Source organism: Camelus ferus, chromosome 12 (assembly GCF_009834535.1).
Source record: "Camelus ferus isolate YT-003-E chromosome 12, BCGSAC_Cfer_1.0, whole genome shotgun sequence".
Lineage (NCBI taxonomy): Eukaryota > Metazoa > Chordata > Mammalia > Artiodactyla > Camelidae > Camelus > Camelus ferus.
In genome coordinates this window covers 21,161,112-21,181,753 of record NC_045707.1, presented here as the reverse complement: position 1 = coordinate 21,181,753, position 20,642 = coordinate 21,161,112, and the positions used below count along the sequence as shown (strand labels likewise).

The following is a 20,642-nucleotide window of genomic DNA, read 5'->3' as shown; positions in this document are numbered from 1 at the left end:
AATCGGCTACATAGGGAAAGGCACTGATTGTGATCTTGATCCTAGATTATTAGGTCAATTATTAGGGGCTCATTTTTAAAAGCTCCCATGGACCTCAAGAATAATGTCTGCCACGTGTTCCCATATTCCACCAAAGTTCCTCCCCCTAAATTCATATCTTTCAATATAGCCATCAAGTTTCCCAAAAGCAGTGTAACAGGCACAAATGATCCAAACTACTGTTTTAGGACCTCCCTACTATTACCTCCTCTGCCAGCTTCACCCATCCTTCCTTTGCTTCATCTCAGAAGGAAAAAAAAATTGTTTACAAAGTACTTGTGGTGCAAGGCTTTTTTTATTTTACAAACACTGCCACCCACTGACAATCTCATAGGTCCCTGTATTCCATCCTGTAAAGGTGTCATCAGCTCAATTGTCTGAAGGTGTTCATTTCTTCATCTTCTACCTCTGCCCTGGTTCAGGCTTTCCCAGCACCTTTCTTTGCTTCTTACTCAGTAGCTGCGGAACGTCTTAGACAAAAGTGTACTAACCTGGATCTTCGGAGAAGCACAGCCGATTTTTCTCTTTACCTTTGCCTCATAAGTATTTGGCACTTCAGATCTAATGAAGGCTTTTATTTGGGCTCCTTATTTGAAGATCAAAACTCGGTTTTTTTAACTAGGGTATTTATTCACCCAACAAATATTTATTGATCATCTACTATGTGCAAGACATCAGAGATACCGCAGGGAACAAAACAGAAAAAATAAAATCCCAACGCTTCTGACACTTTCATTTTAGCGGGGACACAGACACGCACTGAATGGGACGTCACAGATGGCAGAGCGCCAGGCAGCTTAACAGACGAATTCGGGATTTTACTTTGGGTAAAATGGGAAACCAGCGGAGGGTCTGGAACAGAGGGCAGTTTAATCTTCTATTTTACAGATTAGGAGAAGAAGCGACTGCTCCGCAGTAAGTGCACCAGCATGCTTCGTTCAACTCTATGGAGGAATTGCAATTTAGGTCCTCAGTTGTGAAAAAAAAAATTAACAGGAGGTAGGCGTTGATTTGGGGCCATGGAGTAGCCTGGGCTCTGTTCAGACACTTGTCACCGAAGAGGAAGCGAACCTTGAGCGAACGGTGCCCGGAGCTGGCTCTGGTGCCGGGAGTGGGCGGGGAGAGCGCCCCCGCCCGGATCCGGGCCAGCCCAGAGCGGGACCACGCCCCTGACCACGCCCCTCCCTGCGGCTCGCCACCGGGTTGGCCACGGCGGAGGCGGTGGCCGCGGTGCCCGGAAGTGCAGCTGACGTGTCCCGGCCGCGCTCGGAATTGTGGGCCACTCGGCTAATGGCGTCGGCGAGTCTAGGGGATCAGGGGAGCCGGCTGTGAAGCTTCTCGCCAGGTTGGCTGGTGACAACCGGTGCGGCCGGGCCTGCGTCAGCAGGAGGGACCTGCCCGCTTTGTGGGCTCCTCGGCTAGGGCCGGCGAAGCCTAGCGGGGGCGGGGCGACTGCGGGGTGGCCCCTCGGGTAAGAGCCGAGGGAGTTGCGAGGAGGCTGCTGGGGGCTCTCGGGCTCGCTGCCCAGGCCTGGCGGAGCCCCGGTGGAGCCCAAGGGGCGGACTGCCCAAAGGCCAGAGACGCCTGGAGGGCGCTGCCTGTCACCCCGAGGAGCTGACAGTGCCGAAGTTCGTTTGCGCCGCTCAGAAATTGGCACTGAGCTAGGTGGATCATGTCTGGCACCAACAGCCCCGAGGCGGTTAAGAAGCTGCTGGAGAATATGCAGAGCGACTTACGGGCCTTGTCCCTGGAATGCAAGAAGAAATTCCCACCTGTCAAGGAGGTAAGCTTCCGGCGACGTCGGGAAACGGCACAGTGAGCAGACCAGGTCCTGTTCGACCCAGTCCTGTTCGACCCAGTCCTTCACTCCCACCCTCCAGTCCTGTCTAATTCTCCTTTGGCCTTCACATTTCCATATTTGCGAGGCAGTGGGCTGATCCACAAGTGTTTTTATAGTTTCCTTTGGCGAGGTGTGAGGCGCTTTAATTTTTTTTTCTACTGTTCTGTCCACCAGATTTAGGAATGAAGTTGGCAGAGTGAGCAGATTCAGCGAATTCACCTAGGTGTATGGTAGCCCCCCCTTTTCTAGCCTTTTTCAAACTTGAAGCTAGCCACGCCAGGATTGAAAAACTTATGTTTGTTGCTTCTAAAAACTAATGATCATAGTTGTAGTACAAAGTGTGCCCCTCACATTTATTGTATATATCACTCAGTTAAAAGTAGATTTCCTTTTTGTCACGTGTCATACAACTTAACTCTTTGTCAGTCTCATGAAATAGTAGTAAATTATCCAGAGACACTTGACTTAGGATAAATATTGAAGAGCACAGTAACTATATTAAGTCTTGTTATGAGCAACACTGTACTGGAAAGTTTGGGCTTAGAGTCAAATACAACTGACTTTAACCACTAGCAAAACAGCAAGACATCCTACTTAACCTCTTTGAGCGTCATTTTTTTTTCCAGATGTAAAATAGGACTAAAGGGTAGATTTATTAGATTATGATGAAAAAGTCGTCAGAGCAAAAAAATGTGTTGTTAAACAGGCTCAAGTGAATAATATATACAAGTTAAATTATCCAAACATTTCCTGAATTGAAATTATTAATATTTAGTCACTATTGGCTTTTTCTCTTAAGTGGCCATTTTATTTCTCTTAAACTTTTTTTTAAAATGCTGCTCAATTTCTTTTCTCATTCCTGAAATAAGATATTTAAGTGATATTTTTGTAAAAGCAATTATTTAAATTTATTCTATTTAATGTTTGGTATACTACTGCAATTACACAATAAAGTTTGAATTTTAGGCTTTTAAGGAACATTAACTTTTTTTTAAGCTATTATAGAACTTTTAAAAATAATTTTCCATCATTAATCATTCTTTTTTTTTTTTGATGAATAACTTGTACTATGATTCAGGGGAACTGTGTATACTCATCTGAAGCCAGTAAATAATGAATGGTGGCTATGATTTACAAAAGAATACACTGAAGCGAATCTAAAAAATTTCCATAGATACCCATGGTCAGCGTTTAACACCTGTCACCAGGAAGTAAGAAGACTTGTTGACTTCCTTCTTCAACAGCATATGGAGCAGTATGTTGGAATTTTAGATTTGATTATGATAAGCCTTCCATTTCCACCATGCTTCTCTAATGCACTGGTGACTGGCTGTTCGAATTTCTTGTCCCTTGTTTCTTGGAAAGATTTGTAAGCAGATGTTTCAGATTGTCATTTAGAGAAGGACCAGCAACAACACTTAACTGTGGAACCTTAACTTCTGTCAGTGCTTTGGTCTCGTCGGTCTGCAAGAAACTCCATCTAGTTTTTGTTGTTGTTGTTGTTGTTGTTTAATAAAGTAAGCAGATATTACCTACCCAGTGATGAAAATGAGATGTGCCACTTTTGGAAAGATGACTTTTATGATAAGTTTAATTTCAGATATTCAGTAGTTTGTTTTGATACCAATTTTCATTATTTTTCTGTATCATCTTCTGTTGAGAGTTGTAACAAATAATTTTAAAGAATTTTAAAGAAAGTCTGTTCTAATTGTAAGGAAATGCTCTCATTTAGAAAATATTAAACCCTATTTTGTAATTTTAACAATAATTTATAAAACTGACTAATCCCAGGTCTTATAATTGATATAACACAGTGATTCCTCTATATTATAGGCCTTTGTGGGCTAGCTTGGGGATTTAATTGCCATTTATTACATTATTTCTATTGGAAAATACATTCAGAATTCCAAACAAGTAACTTACAAAGTTCTAGAACTCAATCCATTTCTAATCTAGGAACTTTCAAGAAAGCTAACTCGCTTCTTTTACTTGAACTTCAGCTAAAGATGTATTTAGTTTAGTCTTTGAGGTACAATTGTAATCACACCAAAAATTGTGAAAGTAATTTTTGGCATGATTATCTCTGATACATAATTTTGTGTATAGTACACACTCCATAAGAATTTGTTGGCTTTAAGAACTTTGACTCCTTAACCAATGGCACTTCTAATATGCTTAGGGCCCGCCTTCAGGAATTAAAAAATGACCTTGACTGTGTCACAAGTTTAAAACAAGAATGAAGTAATTAGTGATGGTTTTTAGGAGGGAGTCTTGATTTTCAAGAAGTATTTTGGTTGAGTTAAATTTTCCGTCATCATTTAATAGCAGTGCCATATTTTGGCTTTTGTTCTTAAAGGAATTGGTAAGTTTTATTTTTTTGGAGTGGGGTGAGGGGTGGTACTTGGTAGACACTAAGGCAAAACTTGTCTAAGTATAAGAAACTTTTCTGTCTGTATACTGGTTTGCTGCTTAACACTCACTCTCCCAGTATCTTTGCAGATATTATCTGAAAAAGACTCGTTCTGAACTACTTAGAAGCTTACTCAAGAACTTAATAGAATACAGGGCTGATTGCATATGTGCTTCAGAAGGGTTGTCTCCTTCCCCATTACTTTTTAAAAAAAAAGGTAGAATGAAGTGAGACATTCTATGTTTAGTCTTTAAGTTTTAATAATTTCTACCTTTTTGGCCATAATACTTGGCTCTAATTTTTTTTTTCTTAATTAATGATAAGCTGGATTTTTTAAGATTTCAAATCTGTTAGAAAAATAGAAGAAAAGAGTATTGATAAAGGATAATGGCTTACTTACTGATATTTATTACTTTGGATATTCTACATAGTTTTCTCCATCTTAATTGTTTTCATTTACAAAACAATTTGCACGTTAAGTTGTATTTATAGTGGCTATAATTTCATTCTGTCATTTTGTAATGAAGGTAGTAATACATTCAGTCTTTTTTTTCCCCCTCCTATTTTCCTTAGATATGAATCTTCATACTTCAGCAGTATAACTTTCTTTTAAGCACAAGTGTACTAGCTAATTTATTCTGAAATAATTGTATGAGAAGTTTTTTTTCTTTGTCTTAAAAATTACTTTAAAGCTTTGTAAATCACTTCTTTATAATTTATATTCATTCAGTGGCCTTCAGAAGCAGTAACCTCTGAGGTTTTGTGTTTATGTATTTAATGAATAAAACCCTTTTGGTCGTTTCTATTTGCAGGCACTACTCTGTGGAAACAAATGAGGGGCTCTAATTAAGTCTAGAACCATGATCAGAGTGAGTTTGTAATCCTGGAGCTGAGTCTTTATAGAGTGAGTAGAAGCTAGCCAACAGAAGAAGGGGGCATCCTAGGCAGAGGAAATAGCACATGTTTGTATTCCACGTAAAATAAATTTCATGATGAAGGTGATTGGGAGCCATTAAGGTTTTTTAAGAGAGTGGCATGATCAGATTTATACTGAGTAACATTACCTTAACAGTATTGGTGGGGAGAATCAGAGGGGATTGAGATTGAGGCAAAGAGAGCAAATTTTGTAAAGAGGTGATTGTCTGCATTGAGGTAGCAATAGAGATAGACAGGAAGTTGCTCGCATTGTGGTAGACACATGTGAAAGAGACAGTATGGATTAGAGAGATTTAGCAGGTAAAATTACCAGAGCATAGTGACCTTTTTTTGTAATGTAGAATGAGAAAACTGTGTTGCTTCTGAGGTTTCTGGCTTGGGAAACTGAGTAAATCACGAAGAGGAGGAAATGTCTTGGGGGAAAATGAATAGTCATGAATATTAAGTTTAAGATTTATGTGTGATATCCAAGTGGAACTGACCAGTAAGTGTAGTAAGTGTGTGAAAATGATGGTCTGGCACTGAAGAGGGAGGTCTAGAATTTCAGATTTAGGAGTAGCAGTTAATAGAAACCATGGGAGTAGCTAAATGGGCCAGGAAGAGTGTATAGAATGAGAATATCAGGGCTAAAGAAGGAACTTGGGGAAACAGCAGCATTGAAGGGAAAGGGGCAGCTGGGGTGACTAAGATTAAGGACATGGGAGAGAAAGCGAACACTGGGCTCAAGCAAGGTCCTTGAGAAAGCTGGAGTTTCAAGGGCCTGGGTGTATGAACTGACTTCCAGTCTGAGAAGGGATACATTACCGTCTGTTAGAGGAAGGGAAAAAGAAAAAGTGGATTTGAATGTGACAAATTTGAATGAAGAGCCTAGTGGAGGGATAGCAAGTTGTGAACAGTTTGGTCTTGCTCTGTTTTCTTGGTAAAATAGGAAAGGAGCTTGTTGCTAGGTGTGATTAGTGATAAAAGAAGTGTTGGATAGGAAGTTTGAGGGGAGCAGTGGATAGCTTTGGAGAAGTGGAGGGGAAATTGACTTGGAACACCTCAGAGTCTTGGCAGGAAAAGTGGTTGAATGATGATGGATCGTGAGATCTAGGTTGAATTCCCAAAGAAGGAAATCCAAGACAGCTTTGATTGAATGGAAGGTGGAAAGGTTAAGGCACTAGCAGCTATTTAATTGAATTGGACCAACTTAATCCAAGAGCAGTGGAATTGGGGAATGAAAGAGCTAGAAAGATAGGGACTGGGAAAAAAGTGGGGATATTGAATTTCAGACTACCAAGTAAGATGATAAAGCCCAGGGAGGGGGTCATAGAAGAGGAGAGGGAGCGAAGGTCATTTGACTTGAGGTGGTCACATTAGGGTTTCGGATGGATTTTTTTTTTTCTCTCTCTCTCTCTTTTAATGAAGTGGAATCAGTGAGAGTATGATAAAGTGTAGGTAGTCTTCCCAGGCTACGTACTTGAAGTTTCTTCTTACCCATTCAGGACTGGTAGAAGTAGTTGGCAGGGATTGTTGCCTAAAAAAGCAAATGTTCTGTGGTGGAGTTCCTCAGTGTCAGGTGTTTCTATGCATTAACTGGCTGAGGGGAGAAAGAGGTGCCCTCTACTTACCGTGACCAGACTCCCCCCTTAACCAGCTATTTGGGGACTGAGGGCCAAGTCAGCTGGCTCTTCTGGTAGGGCAAAGATCTCATTTTCAGGCAGTGAAGAATACGGGCTGAATAATGTTTACATACTTAATTGGGAGCTGGTTTTGTTTAGGTCTCTTATGTACCATAGTTTTTTTCTGGTTGACACTGGTCAGAGAAATTTGCTCATGATACAACCAGTTGTGTTTTTTCCTTCATTAGCATAAAGAATAAATCCATATTTTATATATTGAATTAATTAGTTTTCATAATGTATTCAAAAAGTATCAACACTAGTCAGAACAATATAACAAGTGTGGTAATAAGTTATAAATCATTTTGGTCAAGACTTACTTTCCTATATAATGCAGTTTTAGTTAGTTGTGTAGCCCTGATAGTGATCTTTGATTTTGCCTCTACTCTTTCTTTTTATGCTGCTATTGACTTTATTATTAAAAAGTACATTAGATTCCTAAGGTCCCATTAAATTCATTTTCTTCTGTTACATATTTTAGTATTAACTTCAAGAGTTCTATAAGTAGCAGCTTTTTCACCAGGACTTCTAGGAAAATTTTACAAGCTTACTGCAGTATTCTAAGAGCATTTTACAGTGAGAGCTTTTTAAAAAGCTTTCAATTAGTCTATAACATGTTTTATATATTTTTGAAAGTTAGTACCATAACCATTAAAATGTATTGTTTAAGTGTAAAGCATATAATAGCTTATTTTTTTTTTTTACTAAGTTTTGGTATTTTTTACTTGCATAAAAATGAATGAAGAGCAAAGGTCAATGAAAACAAATTTTAGTGAAAAAACAATGTATTGATTATTTTCTTAGCACTGTGCTTTGGTGACATAGAAGTAAAAGACATTGTTTCAGGCCAGTCAACCAAAAAGGAAGACATACTTCAAAAATGGACGTATTTTCCTTTTAAAATATAAGCATAACTTATTTTCAACCACGTGCAAAATAGAGGCCTTACTATCATTCTTATAATGTAAAAGAAATTTATCAGTTTCTTAAGTGTAAAGCATGGCAAGAAATTTTAAAAATGAATGAGAAACTGTCTTTATCTTCTTAAAGTTAACTAACAGTTGAATAAAATATTATCTTTCCATTAGACTAGGAACAGTGCCTCCACTGACTGTTACAACATGCCACTGCAAGTTTATAGGTGTAAGGAAACTTACGATGTAGAGAGGTGCAGTAACTTGCCTACAGTAGTAAAGCTACAAAGTGGAAGAATTGGGCTGTGAATCCGTGTGCATCCGTCTCTGACGGCTGCATCTCATCATGCTGCAAGTGTCTTTAAAACATACTTGACTTGTTTTTACCATTGTTCCCACTTGTCCGCCTTGCTTTATTATTTGTTACTATTCGTCATCCTCATTTTGACTTTTGTAACCCTCTACCTTCCTATTTCTTCTCCCTCCCTCAGTATTTTTTTCTCTTTTTCTTTATATACAAAGTTTTGTCTTGAGACCTTTTCTCTGTGCTCACCCCTTTAGTATTTCTGGCCATTGCTTCTGGCTTTACCACAATGCTCATGACTCCTAAATCTACTTCATTAACTCTGCTCTCTTTACTGAGCTTAGACCTGTGTTTCCAGCTATCAGTTGAACACATCTACCAGAGTATCTTTCACATACTTCAGATAGATCTTTGTGTAATTGAACTTACTTTTCTCAAAACCTGTCCTGTCCCATTTCCCTCGTTCTGTTCAAGGTATTCATCGCTGTTGCTTGCCTTAGTCCTATTTGGCATCTTCCGTCCCTCAGCTCTCTTTACATTGTATTCATTGTTAGATGTTTCTTCTAGTTCTGTAATTTCTAACAAACATCTCCTTTTTTCTGTTTTCTTAGCTGTTTTTCTAGTTCCAGGTCTCAGTCTTATGCCTTTGATATACATGAATGGCACAAAAGACCATTCTCTATGTTACCACCAGATTAATATACTTTAGCGCCTTAGAAATTCTCAGTGGATACTCTATTTATAGAACTCAGCCTAGCATTTAAGATCTTCTTGTTCTTCTCAACCTTTCTTCATCACCCTCAGCTTTTCCTCAAATGCCTTTATACTTCAGCCAAACTCTGTTGGCTGCTATTCATTCTCCAAATATGCCCTACTGTTTCCCTCTGCCATGCTGTGGCTTTTTAGGCTCCTTTTGCTGTCCTGGAATCACCTCCTCCCATCTTGTTAAAATTAAAATGCTACCTTTAATCCCACTTTAAATGTTACTCTTCCATATGTTGCATGCATGAACTACCTTTACAGATGATTTTCTCATTTCTTCTCTCATTCACTCATTTATTTAGTTATTCATTTGTTCATGACTCAATTTTTGAACACTACTGTGTGCCATTCACTAGCTAGTTGCTGGAGCAAGAACAGTTGCAGCTCCTGTGCAGATGCCTGGTCAGTGATTGGATGGATGCTGCTGCTGTTCAGAAAAATAGAGGTTATAGGAAGAAGCAGCAGGTCTTTCTGGGGCTGAGGTGGAAGTTGGGTGTGTCTGAGAGATGATGACATCTGTTTCAAATATCTTTAAGATAGCTGTTAAATATATGGGTTAGTAAATCCTATAGTTGAGGAAGCAGGTAAGAAACAGGAATATAATTTAGGATGCTTCAGCATTTGGAAAATAATTGAAACCGTGGGCTTCAGATTGCCTAGGAAGAGTTTATTGAGACGTGAGGCCAAGGATATTCTTTGTGGTTTTGAAAGAGGAATCAGCTTTTTTTTTTTTTTTTTTTTTTTTTTGTCTTTGCTTTTCTGTACTAGCTTCCATATTCAAAATCCCTGGTGGGTATATCTATTTGGGTAAACAAAGAATATTGAGAAAGAGAAAAAGTATTTCCTGAGATAGATTAATTTTAAGACTAACATATTAAATGCTACAGTGCATTTAATACTGTTAGCTTTCTTTCCCAACTCATAGATTGCCCTTGGAAATAAAAATATTAGACTGCCCATAGATTGTCCTTGGAAATAAAAATATTAGACTGCCTTGAGTAGTTCCCCTATGGATATACAAGTGTCTGGTCAGAGTAGTGGATACTTTTAAAGCAAGAAGTTAAAGACTCTTCTTTACACAGACAATAGAAGGAAATCTGAATCCAAATACTTCCGTTTATACATGGCACTCTCTGTGTATGGGCTAGGTGTAGGTATGAAGTGGGACTGCAGTGATTAGGGGGGCCGTGATACACAGCTTCCCAGCAACGTGGGTACCTAGGCGAATACGATGGTACAGTTGCAAAGTCTGACAATGGAAAGTTGGATGTAAAAACCAGGAGCTATGAGTTATGTCTAATTATATCTAAGGTAACAAACCTTTTGGTGATTTCTTGAGTTTAGGAATGAAAATACTAGTTATATAGCTTTTTAAACACTTGCCTCTTCAGAGCTACTTAGGAAAAACCACTCCTTATTCTTTTCCTTATTATGTGTGTGTAAAAATAATTGTTAAACATAGTTTATACTTATAATTTACTTATTACACTTACAGGGGTCGACTCTATCTGAGGAAATCAAAATAGTGTGGCAAATTTGAAATCCTTTGCTGACATCTAGCATCTAGCATGCTGCAGGATTGATTTTGGAAACTGACTATAATTCAGAAAGTTGGGACAGATTGGGATTTATGATGGTTCAGTTTGATCAATCTCTGTTGTTTTTGAGCAGAAGGAAATACTGAATTTGAGAATATGCGAGGTACATAGGGCCATAGTGAGGAGAGGGAGAGTCTGAACATTTGAAAATGATGGTAGAAGAAATCTCAGTGACCACAGATTAATTTCAGTTGGCTCAGTAAGAAAATTATCTAGGAGAGTTTGAGATGGGTTGTGTGAGTGTAACAAAGTACGTAATAATTTCAGTATTACTGTATTTTTATAATAGTAAATTTGTTACTTGTACTTCTTCAAAGTGTATCCATAACCTGACCACTCCTTACCATCTCCACTGCTGTCGCCTCAGGCCTATCCACCATCATCTCTTCCTTATATTATTACAATGGCCTCCTAGATTTTACTGCATACTGAAATCACCTAAAGATTTTTAAAAATACCAATGCATGGCTCCCACTAGCAGTCATTCTGATTTAATTGGAATGTTGTTGCAACCTGGGATTCAGGACTTTTTTTTTTTTAAGCTTCTGGTGTTTCTAATATGCACTGCCCCCAGATAATCAGAAAATCAATCATCTTTCCCTGCAGTAATTTATTTTGAGTATATTTTTCTGCTAGTAACCATGTTCATTTAATTTGGGATATTTCCATTTCTTAAAGTTGTAGAAGAATGTCCTAGTGTATCTGTTAGGCATCTTAGTTGTGAGCAATGAAAGCTGACTCAGACTGATTTAAGCAGAAGTGAAGTTCACTGATAGAGTATTGAGTAACTCACAGCATTGGTAGAAGGCTGGATGGAGCCAGCCTTGGAAGGAATACAGGAACAAAGGGAGGCTGAACAGCTAGAACCACAGCAGAACTCATGCCAGCGAGACCATTACTGCCGTCTCTGCTGAGCAGACGGGGTGCCTCTGTGTGCACTATGGTTGTGCTGGCCCCTCCACGCCGCCCATGCTTCTGCTGCCCTCCCTGCCCTTGAAAACTCCATGTTGCCTCCACTGTTGCTGTTGTCAGGAAGAACTCCATCTTGTTTCTGCCTTTCTGTGCCGCTAACCTCTGTATTCAAAACTCCTGGTGGGTGTGTCTATTTGGAAAAGCACAGGCTGCCAGGATATGTACGAAAGCAAGTATCTGTTATTTACAATTTTTAATAGTGGAAGATAGGCTCTGTCTTGCATTGAAACTCATGAAGTTGGAAATTCTCCAGGCACAGGCAAGGGCTTCACATGCTTGGAAACCAGGAAAATGACAGAGGTCTACTGTACATTGTATAGCCTACAATGTGCTATTTGTTTGATGCATTAATCCACTGGTCCTCAACGTAATAGCCCATAGGACACTGGGTTCTTCTGTAATTATTTTTAAACCTTTAGAGCCTGCTACCACTTGTCCCTTAGCAAACAGTAAGAGATAACAAAATAAATGAACAAGTAGCAAGCAAATTAATAGGAAAACTTGAACACATAACTTATCAGTATTTATGTATTATTTTTGGAGGTATGGAGACCAGTATAAGTATAAAGTAGGCATGTTTCTTGACAGTAAAAATGTCCTGAGTTTCTCTAATGGAAGTTGGATAGTAATATTGTATGTCAACACTCTCTGGTAGAAATATAATATGGGGCCACATATGCAATCCATGTATGTAATTTTAAATTGCATTAAAAAGTAAAAAGAGAAAAACTTAATTTTAATAATATATATTATTAACCCAACATGTTCAAAATATTATCATTTCAGCTTTTAATCAATGTAACTAAGGGATAGTTTACATTCTTTTTTCTATACTAAGTCTTCAAAATATAGTGTGTATTTTATACTTAGAGCACAGCTCAGTTCAGACTAGCCATGTATAAAGTGCTTACTAGCCACATATAGGTAGTGGCTATGGTATTGGACAGCACAGTTCTACGGCCCAGGAGAAAATGCTGTGTGACTTTCAGGTACTGCCGGTTGAACATACTTATGTTGAAGTGTTTTAGGCAGGAAAACTGAATGGCTATTGTCAAAAAATGCAACCTAAAAGTGATGACAAAGTTTCTGGTTATCTATTCTTTTCTAATCCAAAACAGTTGTACTTGATTTTGCAGTGTTTTGCAATTTTTTTTCCATAATTGAGAGAGAGGTGTGAAGTGGAAAAGAGAAACTTAAAATTTTTTATTAAGCTTTGTTTTTGTTTATTATTTTTACTTTCTGAAGATTTAAATGTAGAGATTAGGGTATTCCATATGCACTTTAAGGCACGGAAAGGGAAGATGCTGTAGTTTGCATGTGAATAATCAAATTAATCGTATTTCATTACATTCAATGTGTGTTTCACTACTAGGCTTTCGTATCTGAAATTTTGAAAATAAAAGAGATAATAGCAACTGACACTGTGCTTGAGATTTTTATCATATATGATTTCTTTTCCCTGGATAATTCATGTTGATAGTAAGTTTTATGTTCTAATTATTTTTATTCTTGCAGGCTGCTGAATCAGGAATAATAAAAGTTAAAACAATAGCTGCACGAAACACCGAAATTTTGGCAGGTAATTTTTTGCATTAAAAATTCAACAATTAATGAAAATTTGACTAATAGTAAAAGTAGAATCTTCAAACCCATCATTTTTTTTTACAGCGTCTCTTTCTTATGCCCTAACATGCTATCTGTAATGATAAAGAACATGTAAAAGTCCCTAACTTATGAACTAATTGGGTTTCCAAGAGGTGAATGCTATACAAATCTTCAAAATCAGAAGACTTAAAATGACTAACTCCTCAAAGGCAAGGGTTTTCCTTACTCATCATTGTATTCTTCTCCACCTCTTGTCAATCACCTAAGACACACCTTACTCATAAAAGGCATTTAATTAATATCTTTTGTACTGAATTAAATGGAAGATTGATTTTCAGACCACCTTCCAAGATCTGTTTTATCTTTAGTATAATATAAACAGGTCATAATGTAGGTTATAAATTTAGTAGTACTCTGAGTTTTGAGTAGTGAGACTAAGACTACATGTTCATGAAGAAAGAATGGAAGTGGGACGGAGGAAAGTATTTTCTTACGTTCTCTTGATTGACCCTGGTGTTCAGGGAGCCCTCAATAGTTTCTCTGTGGCGCCCTTTTGGTACTCAGTCTGCTTATTTTCTTTAGTGCCTTTCTGTTCTTGCCTCAATAATGAACGTGGAAAAGAAGGACACTGGTGTTTTTTGAGAATCTGTTACATGTGAGGCATTTGTGCCACTGTGTCTCATATAAGGCAGCCTTGTGGGGAAATACTGTTTTTATTTAACGGAGAGCAAATTGAGATGCAGAGAGATTTAAGTTACTGGCCTAACATCACATGATAAGTTGTGGAATCAGATTCAAAATCCAGGGCTGCTGAGAGCCCGGGTTTTTCCACAGTGTTGTGAGGTTTCCTGTCTATAGTGTTCCCTCCCAAGTGTTTTTTGCATTCCTTACTTCACTGATCCTTCATTCTCCATTTCCAATTCCAGTAGTGCTATTGGTCTCAGTTCGTTATAGGAGAAAAGCAATTCTATTAAGTTAATTTAAACAAAGTCCAAATAGTAAAGAGTCTCTTTAATTCTCATAGGTCTCTTTACATTTTTGAAAAAAGGATACCAATAAATCTCTAAGTGGTGGAATTTCAAAGAGTATTAAAAAATGAAATGACTTTTGGGAGCAGTTTAAGGGTGACAGGTGGGAGTGGATTTCACTTGCCAGCCTAGGGTTAGCCCTCCTAAGTTGCATCTGTTTCTCACAGCTTCTCTGATGTTAAACATTCTGACAAAACACCAGTGTTTTACAGCATTATTCACAGCATTGAGTAATGCTCTGTGTGCATGTTGAGAAGAGGGGTATAGTGAAGTGGTGGGTAAAGGCAAAGGTATGTATAATGGGATTAGAAGGATGGGCAAGTGGTTTGGGGAGATGCATGAGGAAATTAATGTTTCAGGGTAAATTATGGGCCTGGGTATTTTTAAGTTGGAGACATCATAGACCAATCATATTAGAATATCATTACAAATGTTTACTTTTGCTACTGTCATTGCTGATATGGTAAGTCCTTAATTATTCTCCAATAATAGAAATTTTCATTGAGTCTGTAGTTGATGGAAGATTTTTTTAAAAGACTGATTTCTTCAGAAGATCACTGTCTGTTAGAATTCTGTACCAAGTAAAATGTCTAATTTGTTCATATTAAGGACAAGTAAGAAAAATTTTGTCTCAGTATGAGTTTACTATATATGTGGGCTATTAATTTCATTTTAATTCAGTTAACTTTATTCAGATCAGGCTACAACAAATCTTTATGCACCTACAATTACTAGTTCATGCTTTAATATTCGTAGTGCCCAGAGCCACGTACCCGAGGAGCTAGATTAGCATTTAAACTTTTTCCTAGTACTTTTACCAAGTATTTAAAGCAATTGATACCTACAAATTTATAGAGTTTTATAGTCCACTGTCATCTTGAAAAATCAAAGGCTCCTAAGAAAGAGGAAAGAGTTTAAATTAGTCAGTATGTCATTTCTAAATTACTTAATTCAGAGTATAGTTAGTATTGAGAAAAGTTTTTACTTAACCTTTTTTTTTTTATTTCCTGAGAAGCATTTAATTCTCTCTAGTTCTAAAGGCTAAGGTTACTACTTCTGTGCTGTAATGGATGTTAAAGATGTTAGACAGTTGAGTCTCAAATGAGATGGGGTGTTGAATTCTCAGATATTTCTGCATATTCAGAAAATAGAAAAGGGTTGCTGTAAAAATCAGAACCTTTAATTAGGATCAACTAGTCTGATTACATAATTCTGAGCATAGATTTCTAACCAAGTTTAGTTTTCTTAGATTTATTTTCCAAGGGAAGGTTATTTATATTGCAGACTAAATCTTTGCTTTACATCTCCCCTTCTTTTAAGCATCCTCCTTTAATGTTTATTTTTCTTTGTTTTCACTGCTGTCATGAATGCTGACATAAGTGGGAATGCTATGCCAGGTAATGTCAGCATCATTGAAATATACAGATCGTTATCTCAAAACTTACATACTCTAAAGATAAAACTACAAGTGAGAGATAGCAACAAAAAGTTTTTCATTCACAAGGCCAAATGCCTTAATCTTACCTTTGACTACCACATATTACAAATTGTTTCTATTATCCCAGCTTCCAGTATACTTGAAATTGACCCAGGTGGCTTGTGTTACACAAAAATTGCATAAACAAAGAATATGCCTTTTGAATAAATACTTGAAACAAGGAGATCAATGAAGTTGTGGTATCTTTTAAAATTGTATATTTGACCCCTAACTCAAAACCTTCATGGTTGTATCCACCAATGACTGCTTTTCAGCTACTGTCAGTATACGTAGATAATCATATGTATGATTTGTGTTCTTCTTTCCTTACAGTTTCCCTCATCTTTTTCATATCTGCATAGTCTTATTACTAAAAGTCTCTGATTTAAGTAGCAATGAGTAAATATACTTTGAAATGTTTTTCTGACATTGAAGGTAATTTATCTGCTGATTTTATTTAGCATATTCTATCTTACCAGTACAAAGACCTGATGGTTAACAAACATCTATAGAATATATCATATAACATATTCTTAATAAAGAATTAACTATGTAAGAATCACTAGGGGAGATACAAAGATGGGTAATATAATTTGCCTACAATCTATATGTTAGTATAAGAAATATTTTTGAGAAGTATGTTTGTGCCATTCATTCTGTTTAGCATACCTGCTCCTCTTTACTTTTTGGAGTTCTTTGCCAGAAATTTTCCCTTCCAGATGACGTACTACCTGAGGTCTTATTCTCCTTTATATTGCTAGTAGTTAGCACATTACATGGGAAATAGTAAGCCCTCATTAAATGGAGGCTAATAAATGAGTCACTCCAGAATGCAAGTAAGTCTCTGAGTGCTGCCTCTAGTATGTTTTTCTACCTCTCTTTAATCTTACATGATGTGATTATTTGAGTACATGGATTTTGTCATGTTTAGTTCATGTGAGCTGGATAATAGAGTGATGAAAGAGACAGACCCCAACAGGATTCTGATGCTGTGTGGTAAATGCCAAGGTGGAAGTATAGACAGGCTTGTTATGAGAACGTAGGGAAAGCACCTAACCCAACCAGGGAATCTGGAGCTGAGTCTTAAAGTTTGAAAAGGAGTTAGCCAGGCAAATGAGGTGTAGAAGTGAAAAGAAAAGGAAGCCACTTGAATACATGAGGTATAAGACAGTTTGGTCTATTTGGATACACTATTCAAGTATTGCCCTTGTGTGACATCCTGAGCAGCATCTGGAAAGAGTTTGAATCAGGGAAGTGACACACTCATATTAATATTTTTATTTATATTCTGTACATTATGCTGGTGGCAGCAGGGAAGGTATATTTCATTGTATCATCAGTAAGGCAGACGTCGGTAGACTTCCTATAATCTCAGCTAGAAGATACAGGCGGTTGTACCTAATGCCTTGCTCACAAGTTGACCTGTTGGGCCAGAGAGATTTCTCTGCCGTTTAATGTGTTACTGCTTATTCTTTTCCCACCTTTTTAAAAAACTTTTAAAAATTTTAATTTGTATCCTGCCTTTTGTTATATCATAAATTCTTTGATGCCATCTTTTCTAATTATTTAGATTATTCCATAATATTTCAGCAAATGATTGTAGTTTATTTAATGATTCCTTTATGTTAGGCATTTTTCAGTATTTAGAATCTTCTTTTTTTAAGATAAATTTCTAGAAATGAAATTGTTAAAGGATATGAACATGTTCTTGGAATTTGTCACCATGCTGCTTTCTGAAAAGATAAAAGTTTATGCCTTTATCAACAATATGTGAGTGTATTTTTATAGCATTCATTATAGAATTCTTCAGATTATTAGTGTTAAAAATCTTTTTGGTAATTGAACAGGCAAATTACTTCTCATTTTAATTGACATTTCTTTTTAATGTTGAACATTTTTCTTTGAATATATTAAATTATTTCCTTTTTTCATTTTACTTTGAGTTTTTGTGTTTTCTTTATCAAATTGTTTGAGCTATTACATAGGAAAGATATTAACTTCCCATCATGTTTATATCGTATTTTCTATAAGTCATTTACCTTTTAATTTTTTGTCTAGATGCTTTTTATTTTTCCATATTCTAATATTCCTGATTTGATGCTCTCCACTTAGGAAGTCCTTCTCCTTCTATATAGTTGATAGTTATTTTTATTTTCTTCTAGTTTTTCTATGGTTTATCTTTTTCTTAATAACGTGGAGTGACATGAGGACCTATTTCTTTTGCAAAATTATTAACCGATTGTATCAACATCATTTGTTGAATAATCCTTCCTTTACCTGTAGTGTGCTTTTAATATGAAATTGCTCATACTTTTATTTGTCCTCATCTTGAATCATTTAAAACGTTTTCATACCTTTTGAATCATTAAATTTTTTTTATGTGTTTAGGAATATCAGTCTTTCCCATAACTAGATTTTAAGGGTTTTGAGGATAACAGTCATGTCTACATCACGTTTTATTTTTTTCCACAAGAATTATTATTTAATGACCATTAAAATTTATCATAATAAAACTTTTATTAACCCCTATTAGTGTGATTCATAGTGGGGTATCCTAGTTTAATTCTTTTTTTCCAGGATAAAAACTGCAGTTTTGCAGTGAAACTGCTCAGAGCAAGGAAACCCCTAGGATATGGGGACCTGCTGGACCTCTTTCAGGTGTGTGAAAGTGCATCATTTGATCTCACAGTTATAAAATTTGGAAGTAAAATATATTTATCAAACACACAGTGTTACGCTATTAGAGGAGTTGTGCTTCTTGAGGAATTTAGGTTGAGTAAAATTTCTCTTTTCTTTCTCCCTGAAAGCTGTCTATATATTGTCTTAGAAGTTGAAATAGAGAGTTTTGATTAAAAAGAGTTGACTTTTTTCTTTCTTTTCCTGGAGTGATTTTTTTTTTTAATGGTTAAAGCCAGATGTCTTTATATAGCTGCACAGCCTTTTCCTTCTAATATGATTTTTAAACTCTAAACCCATAGGAAGATTTTTACGTAAAGCCACCCTTAAATAACATGTAAATAAAATTACTGCTTATGAAGAGAGTGCAGTAATCTCTCAATTAGAAGAGCAGGATTAATTTTTGCTTCTTAGGACCAGTATCACATTTAAAAGAAGAGAAAAAATTAGTAACTGTTTTTAGCGATCTTTGTCTTCATTGTGGTCTAGTAGACATATTTTTGTTTTTTATATTATGCTTCAAAAAAAACAGAATAGATCAATAGATTTTATTTTTTTGTTGTTGTTCATCATCTCTTCTGGATAACACAGAAATTTCCTTTGACCATTATATTCGTATACAAACTGGGTGGAAAAAAAGTAGGAAGGATTCCTTTGAGTTACATTAAAATACAGTTAAAATGACTTTTGTTACTACCTTCAGTTTATCTGAACTTGATAGATCTGGATAACTGACTGACATGTATACAACCTTTCACTATACGTTACCTTATTATATTCACTCTAAGAGGCACAATTTTTTCACATGTTAATATTCCCCACATTGGTATGCATTTTACTGTTTGTTGATGGCATCTTAGAATCACTGTGGGCAAGGTAATGTAGTTGTCTGTTTCAGTGCATGTGTGAACTTGTTCATAGTTGTTCATATTGTCACATAAGTTGAGTTTTATGCATTGTTGATATCACATAAGTTTAATGGCTATTTGGAATGTCACCCTAGTTGTTGTGCAGGCAATTTCTGTTAACATCTTATGGTAAGTTCAAAAAAGCACCAGCATCAGAGTGTGCAGACTGGGCGTCATTGGCTTAAAAGACTATCTCAGAGATGATAGTAAAGTACTCTCAAGCAATGAGGCATCCTCAAGCAAACAATCCAGTTAAAAAATGGGCAGAAGATCTGGTATTTTTCCAAAGAAGACATGCAGATGGCTAACAGGTGCATGAAAAGATGTTCAACATCATTAATCATTCAGGATATGCAAATCCAAACCACAAGGAGATATCACCTCACACCCGTTAGAATGGCTGTTATCAAAAAGATAAGAAATAACAATGAGCTTTTTGGCCCAGAGGATGAAATTGTGAGGAAAATTTCTAAGTGATAAGAAAGTACTGTATCATAGTTTAATTGGCATAGTTGATTGGCACTGATTTTCTTTCTGGTAATATTGTGGGTGTGTCTTAAATCATTGTCATCAGAGACTCTGTGGAAGTATGTTGTTTTTCCTTCTGTTAAGGCAGGATCCCTATGCTACATTTATCTGTAGACTTCAGGCAGGTAACTGTGAAGTGTTTCATTGGTTCCTCTTAAACACTTTTAACTCTTTTAGTTTCCACTTGCATCAAATGCTGTTTACCTTCGAGAGTGGCAGCATAATGTTGTGGGAGGAGTAGTGAGCCAGGAATAAGAAGACATATTTCATATTTTTAGATTCTAGTTTTACCACCTACTTACTGTGTCGCTTGGTCCAAATCACGCCCTATTCTCTATATGAACATTGTGATACTCAATGAGAAACGTATGTTAATGTCATAAAAATTATAAATGCAACTTGTTAGTATTGAAAACTTATTTGCCTGAGTAAGGTTTAATAACTGGGAATGTTCAGCAGAGTTAGAATTAGCCTTGTACTTCAGTGATTCTGGCAGGATTGAATATAGCAGGTTATTTACTGCTTCAGAATAGTGTTTTCTTGAGCTTTATTATTTTTAATCATTCATGTAAATGTTTTGGGACATTGTTATGGAAAATTTATGTCTCTGATTTTGAATCAAACCTTTATGCACAAGAAAGCAAGGAAATAAGGGAGGTTTTTTGGAAGCACTATTCTTTGCCAGTCATATTTGCCATCTCTTAGCTGCAATAAATCAGTAATTCATGCTGGCATACTGAGGGACTTTGCAGAGTGTGCTGTAGGAAATAGTAGTCTTTATTTGCCATACCACAAAGGGAGATTAGGGAGAGGAAAGAAAGGGATGTAAGTGATAAATTTAATGTTAACACTAGTTTTACACTTTTAATGGCGATGACTTTCTCAACAGTTTCTTTTGAAAAACATGTTAAAACTCAGACTTGTATGTCTTTATTATGAGTCGTAACCTGAAAAATAATTGATGGCTGTAGTACATTTGAAAAT

At 36.5% G+C, this 20,642-nt stretch overlaps 1 protein-coding gene across 3 annotated transcripts in view; it reads left to right on the top strand.

The window, feature by feature from the left end:
* The first annotated feature begins 1,304 nt into the window (after nt 1-1,304).
* MON2 (MON2 homolog, regulator of endosome-to-Golgi trafficking) overlaps nt 1,305-20,642 on the top strand; it is a 102,026-nt gene continuing 82,688 nt past the window's right edge. For 2 of the 3 annotated variants that reach the window (XM_006192372.3, XM_006192371.3), the window contains exons 1-2: nt 1,305-1,822; nt 12,952-13,015. In XM_006192372.3, coding sequence (XP_006192434.1) covers nt 1,712-1,822; nt 12,952-13,015 — 175 coding nt within the window. In that variant the 5' untranslated portion in view covers nt 1,305-1,711. Of the gene's footprint in view, nt 1,823-12,951; nt 13,016-18,109; nt 18,205-20,642 lie in introns of those variants that run through there. The other variant, XM_032493107.1, reaches the window with a different exon arrangement.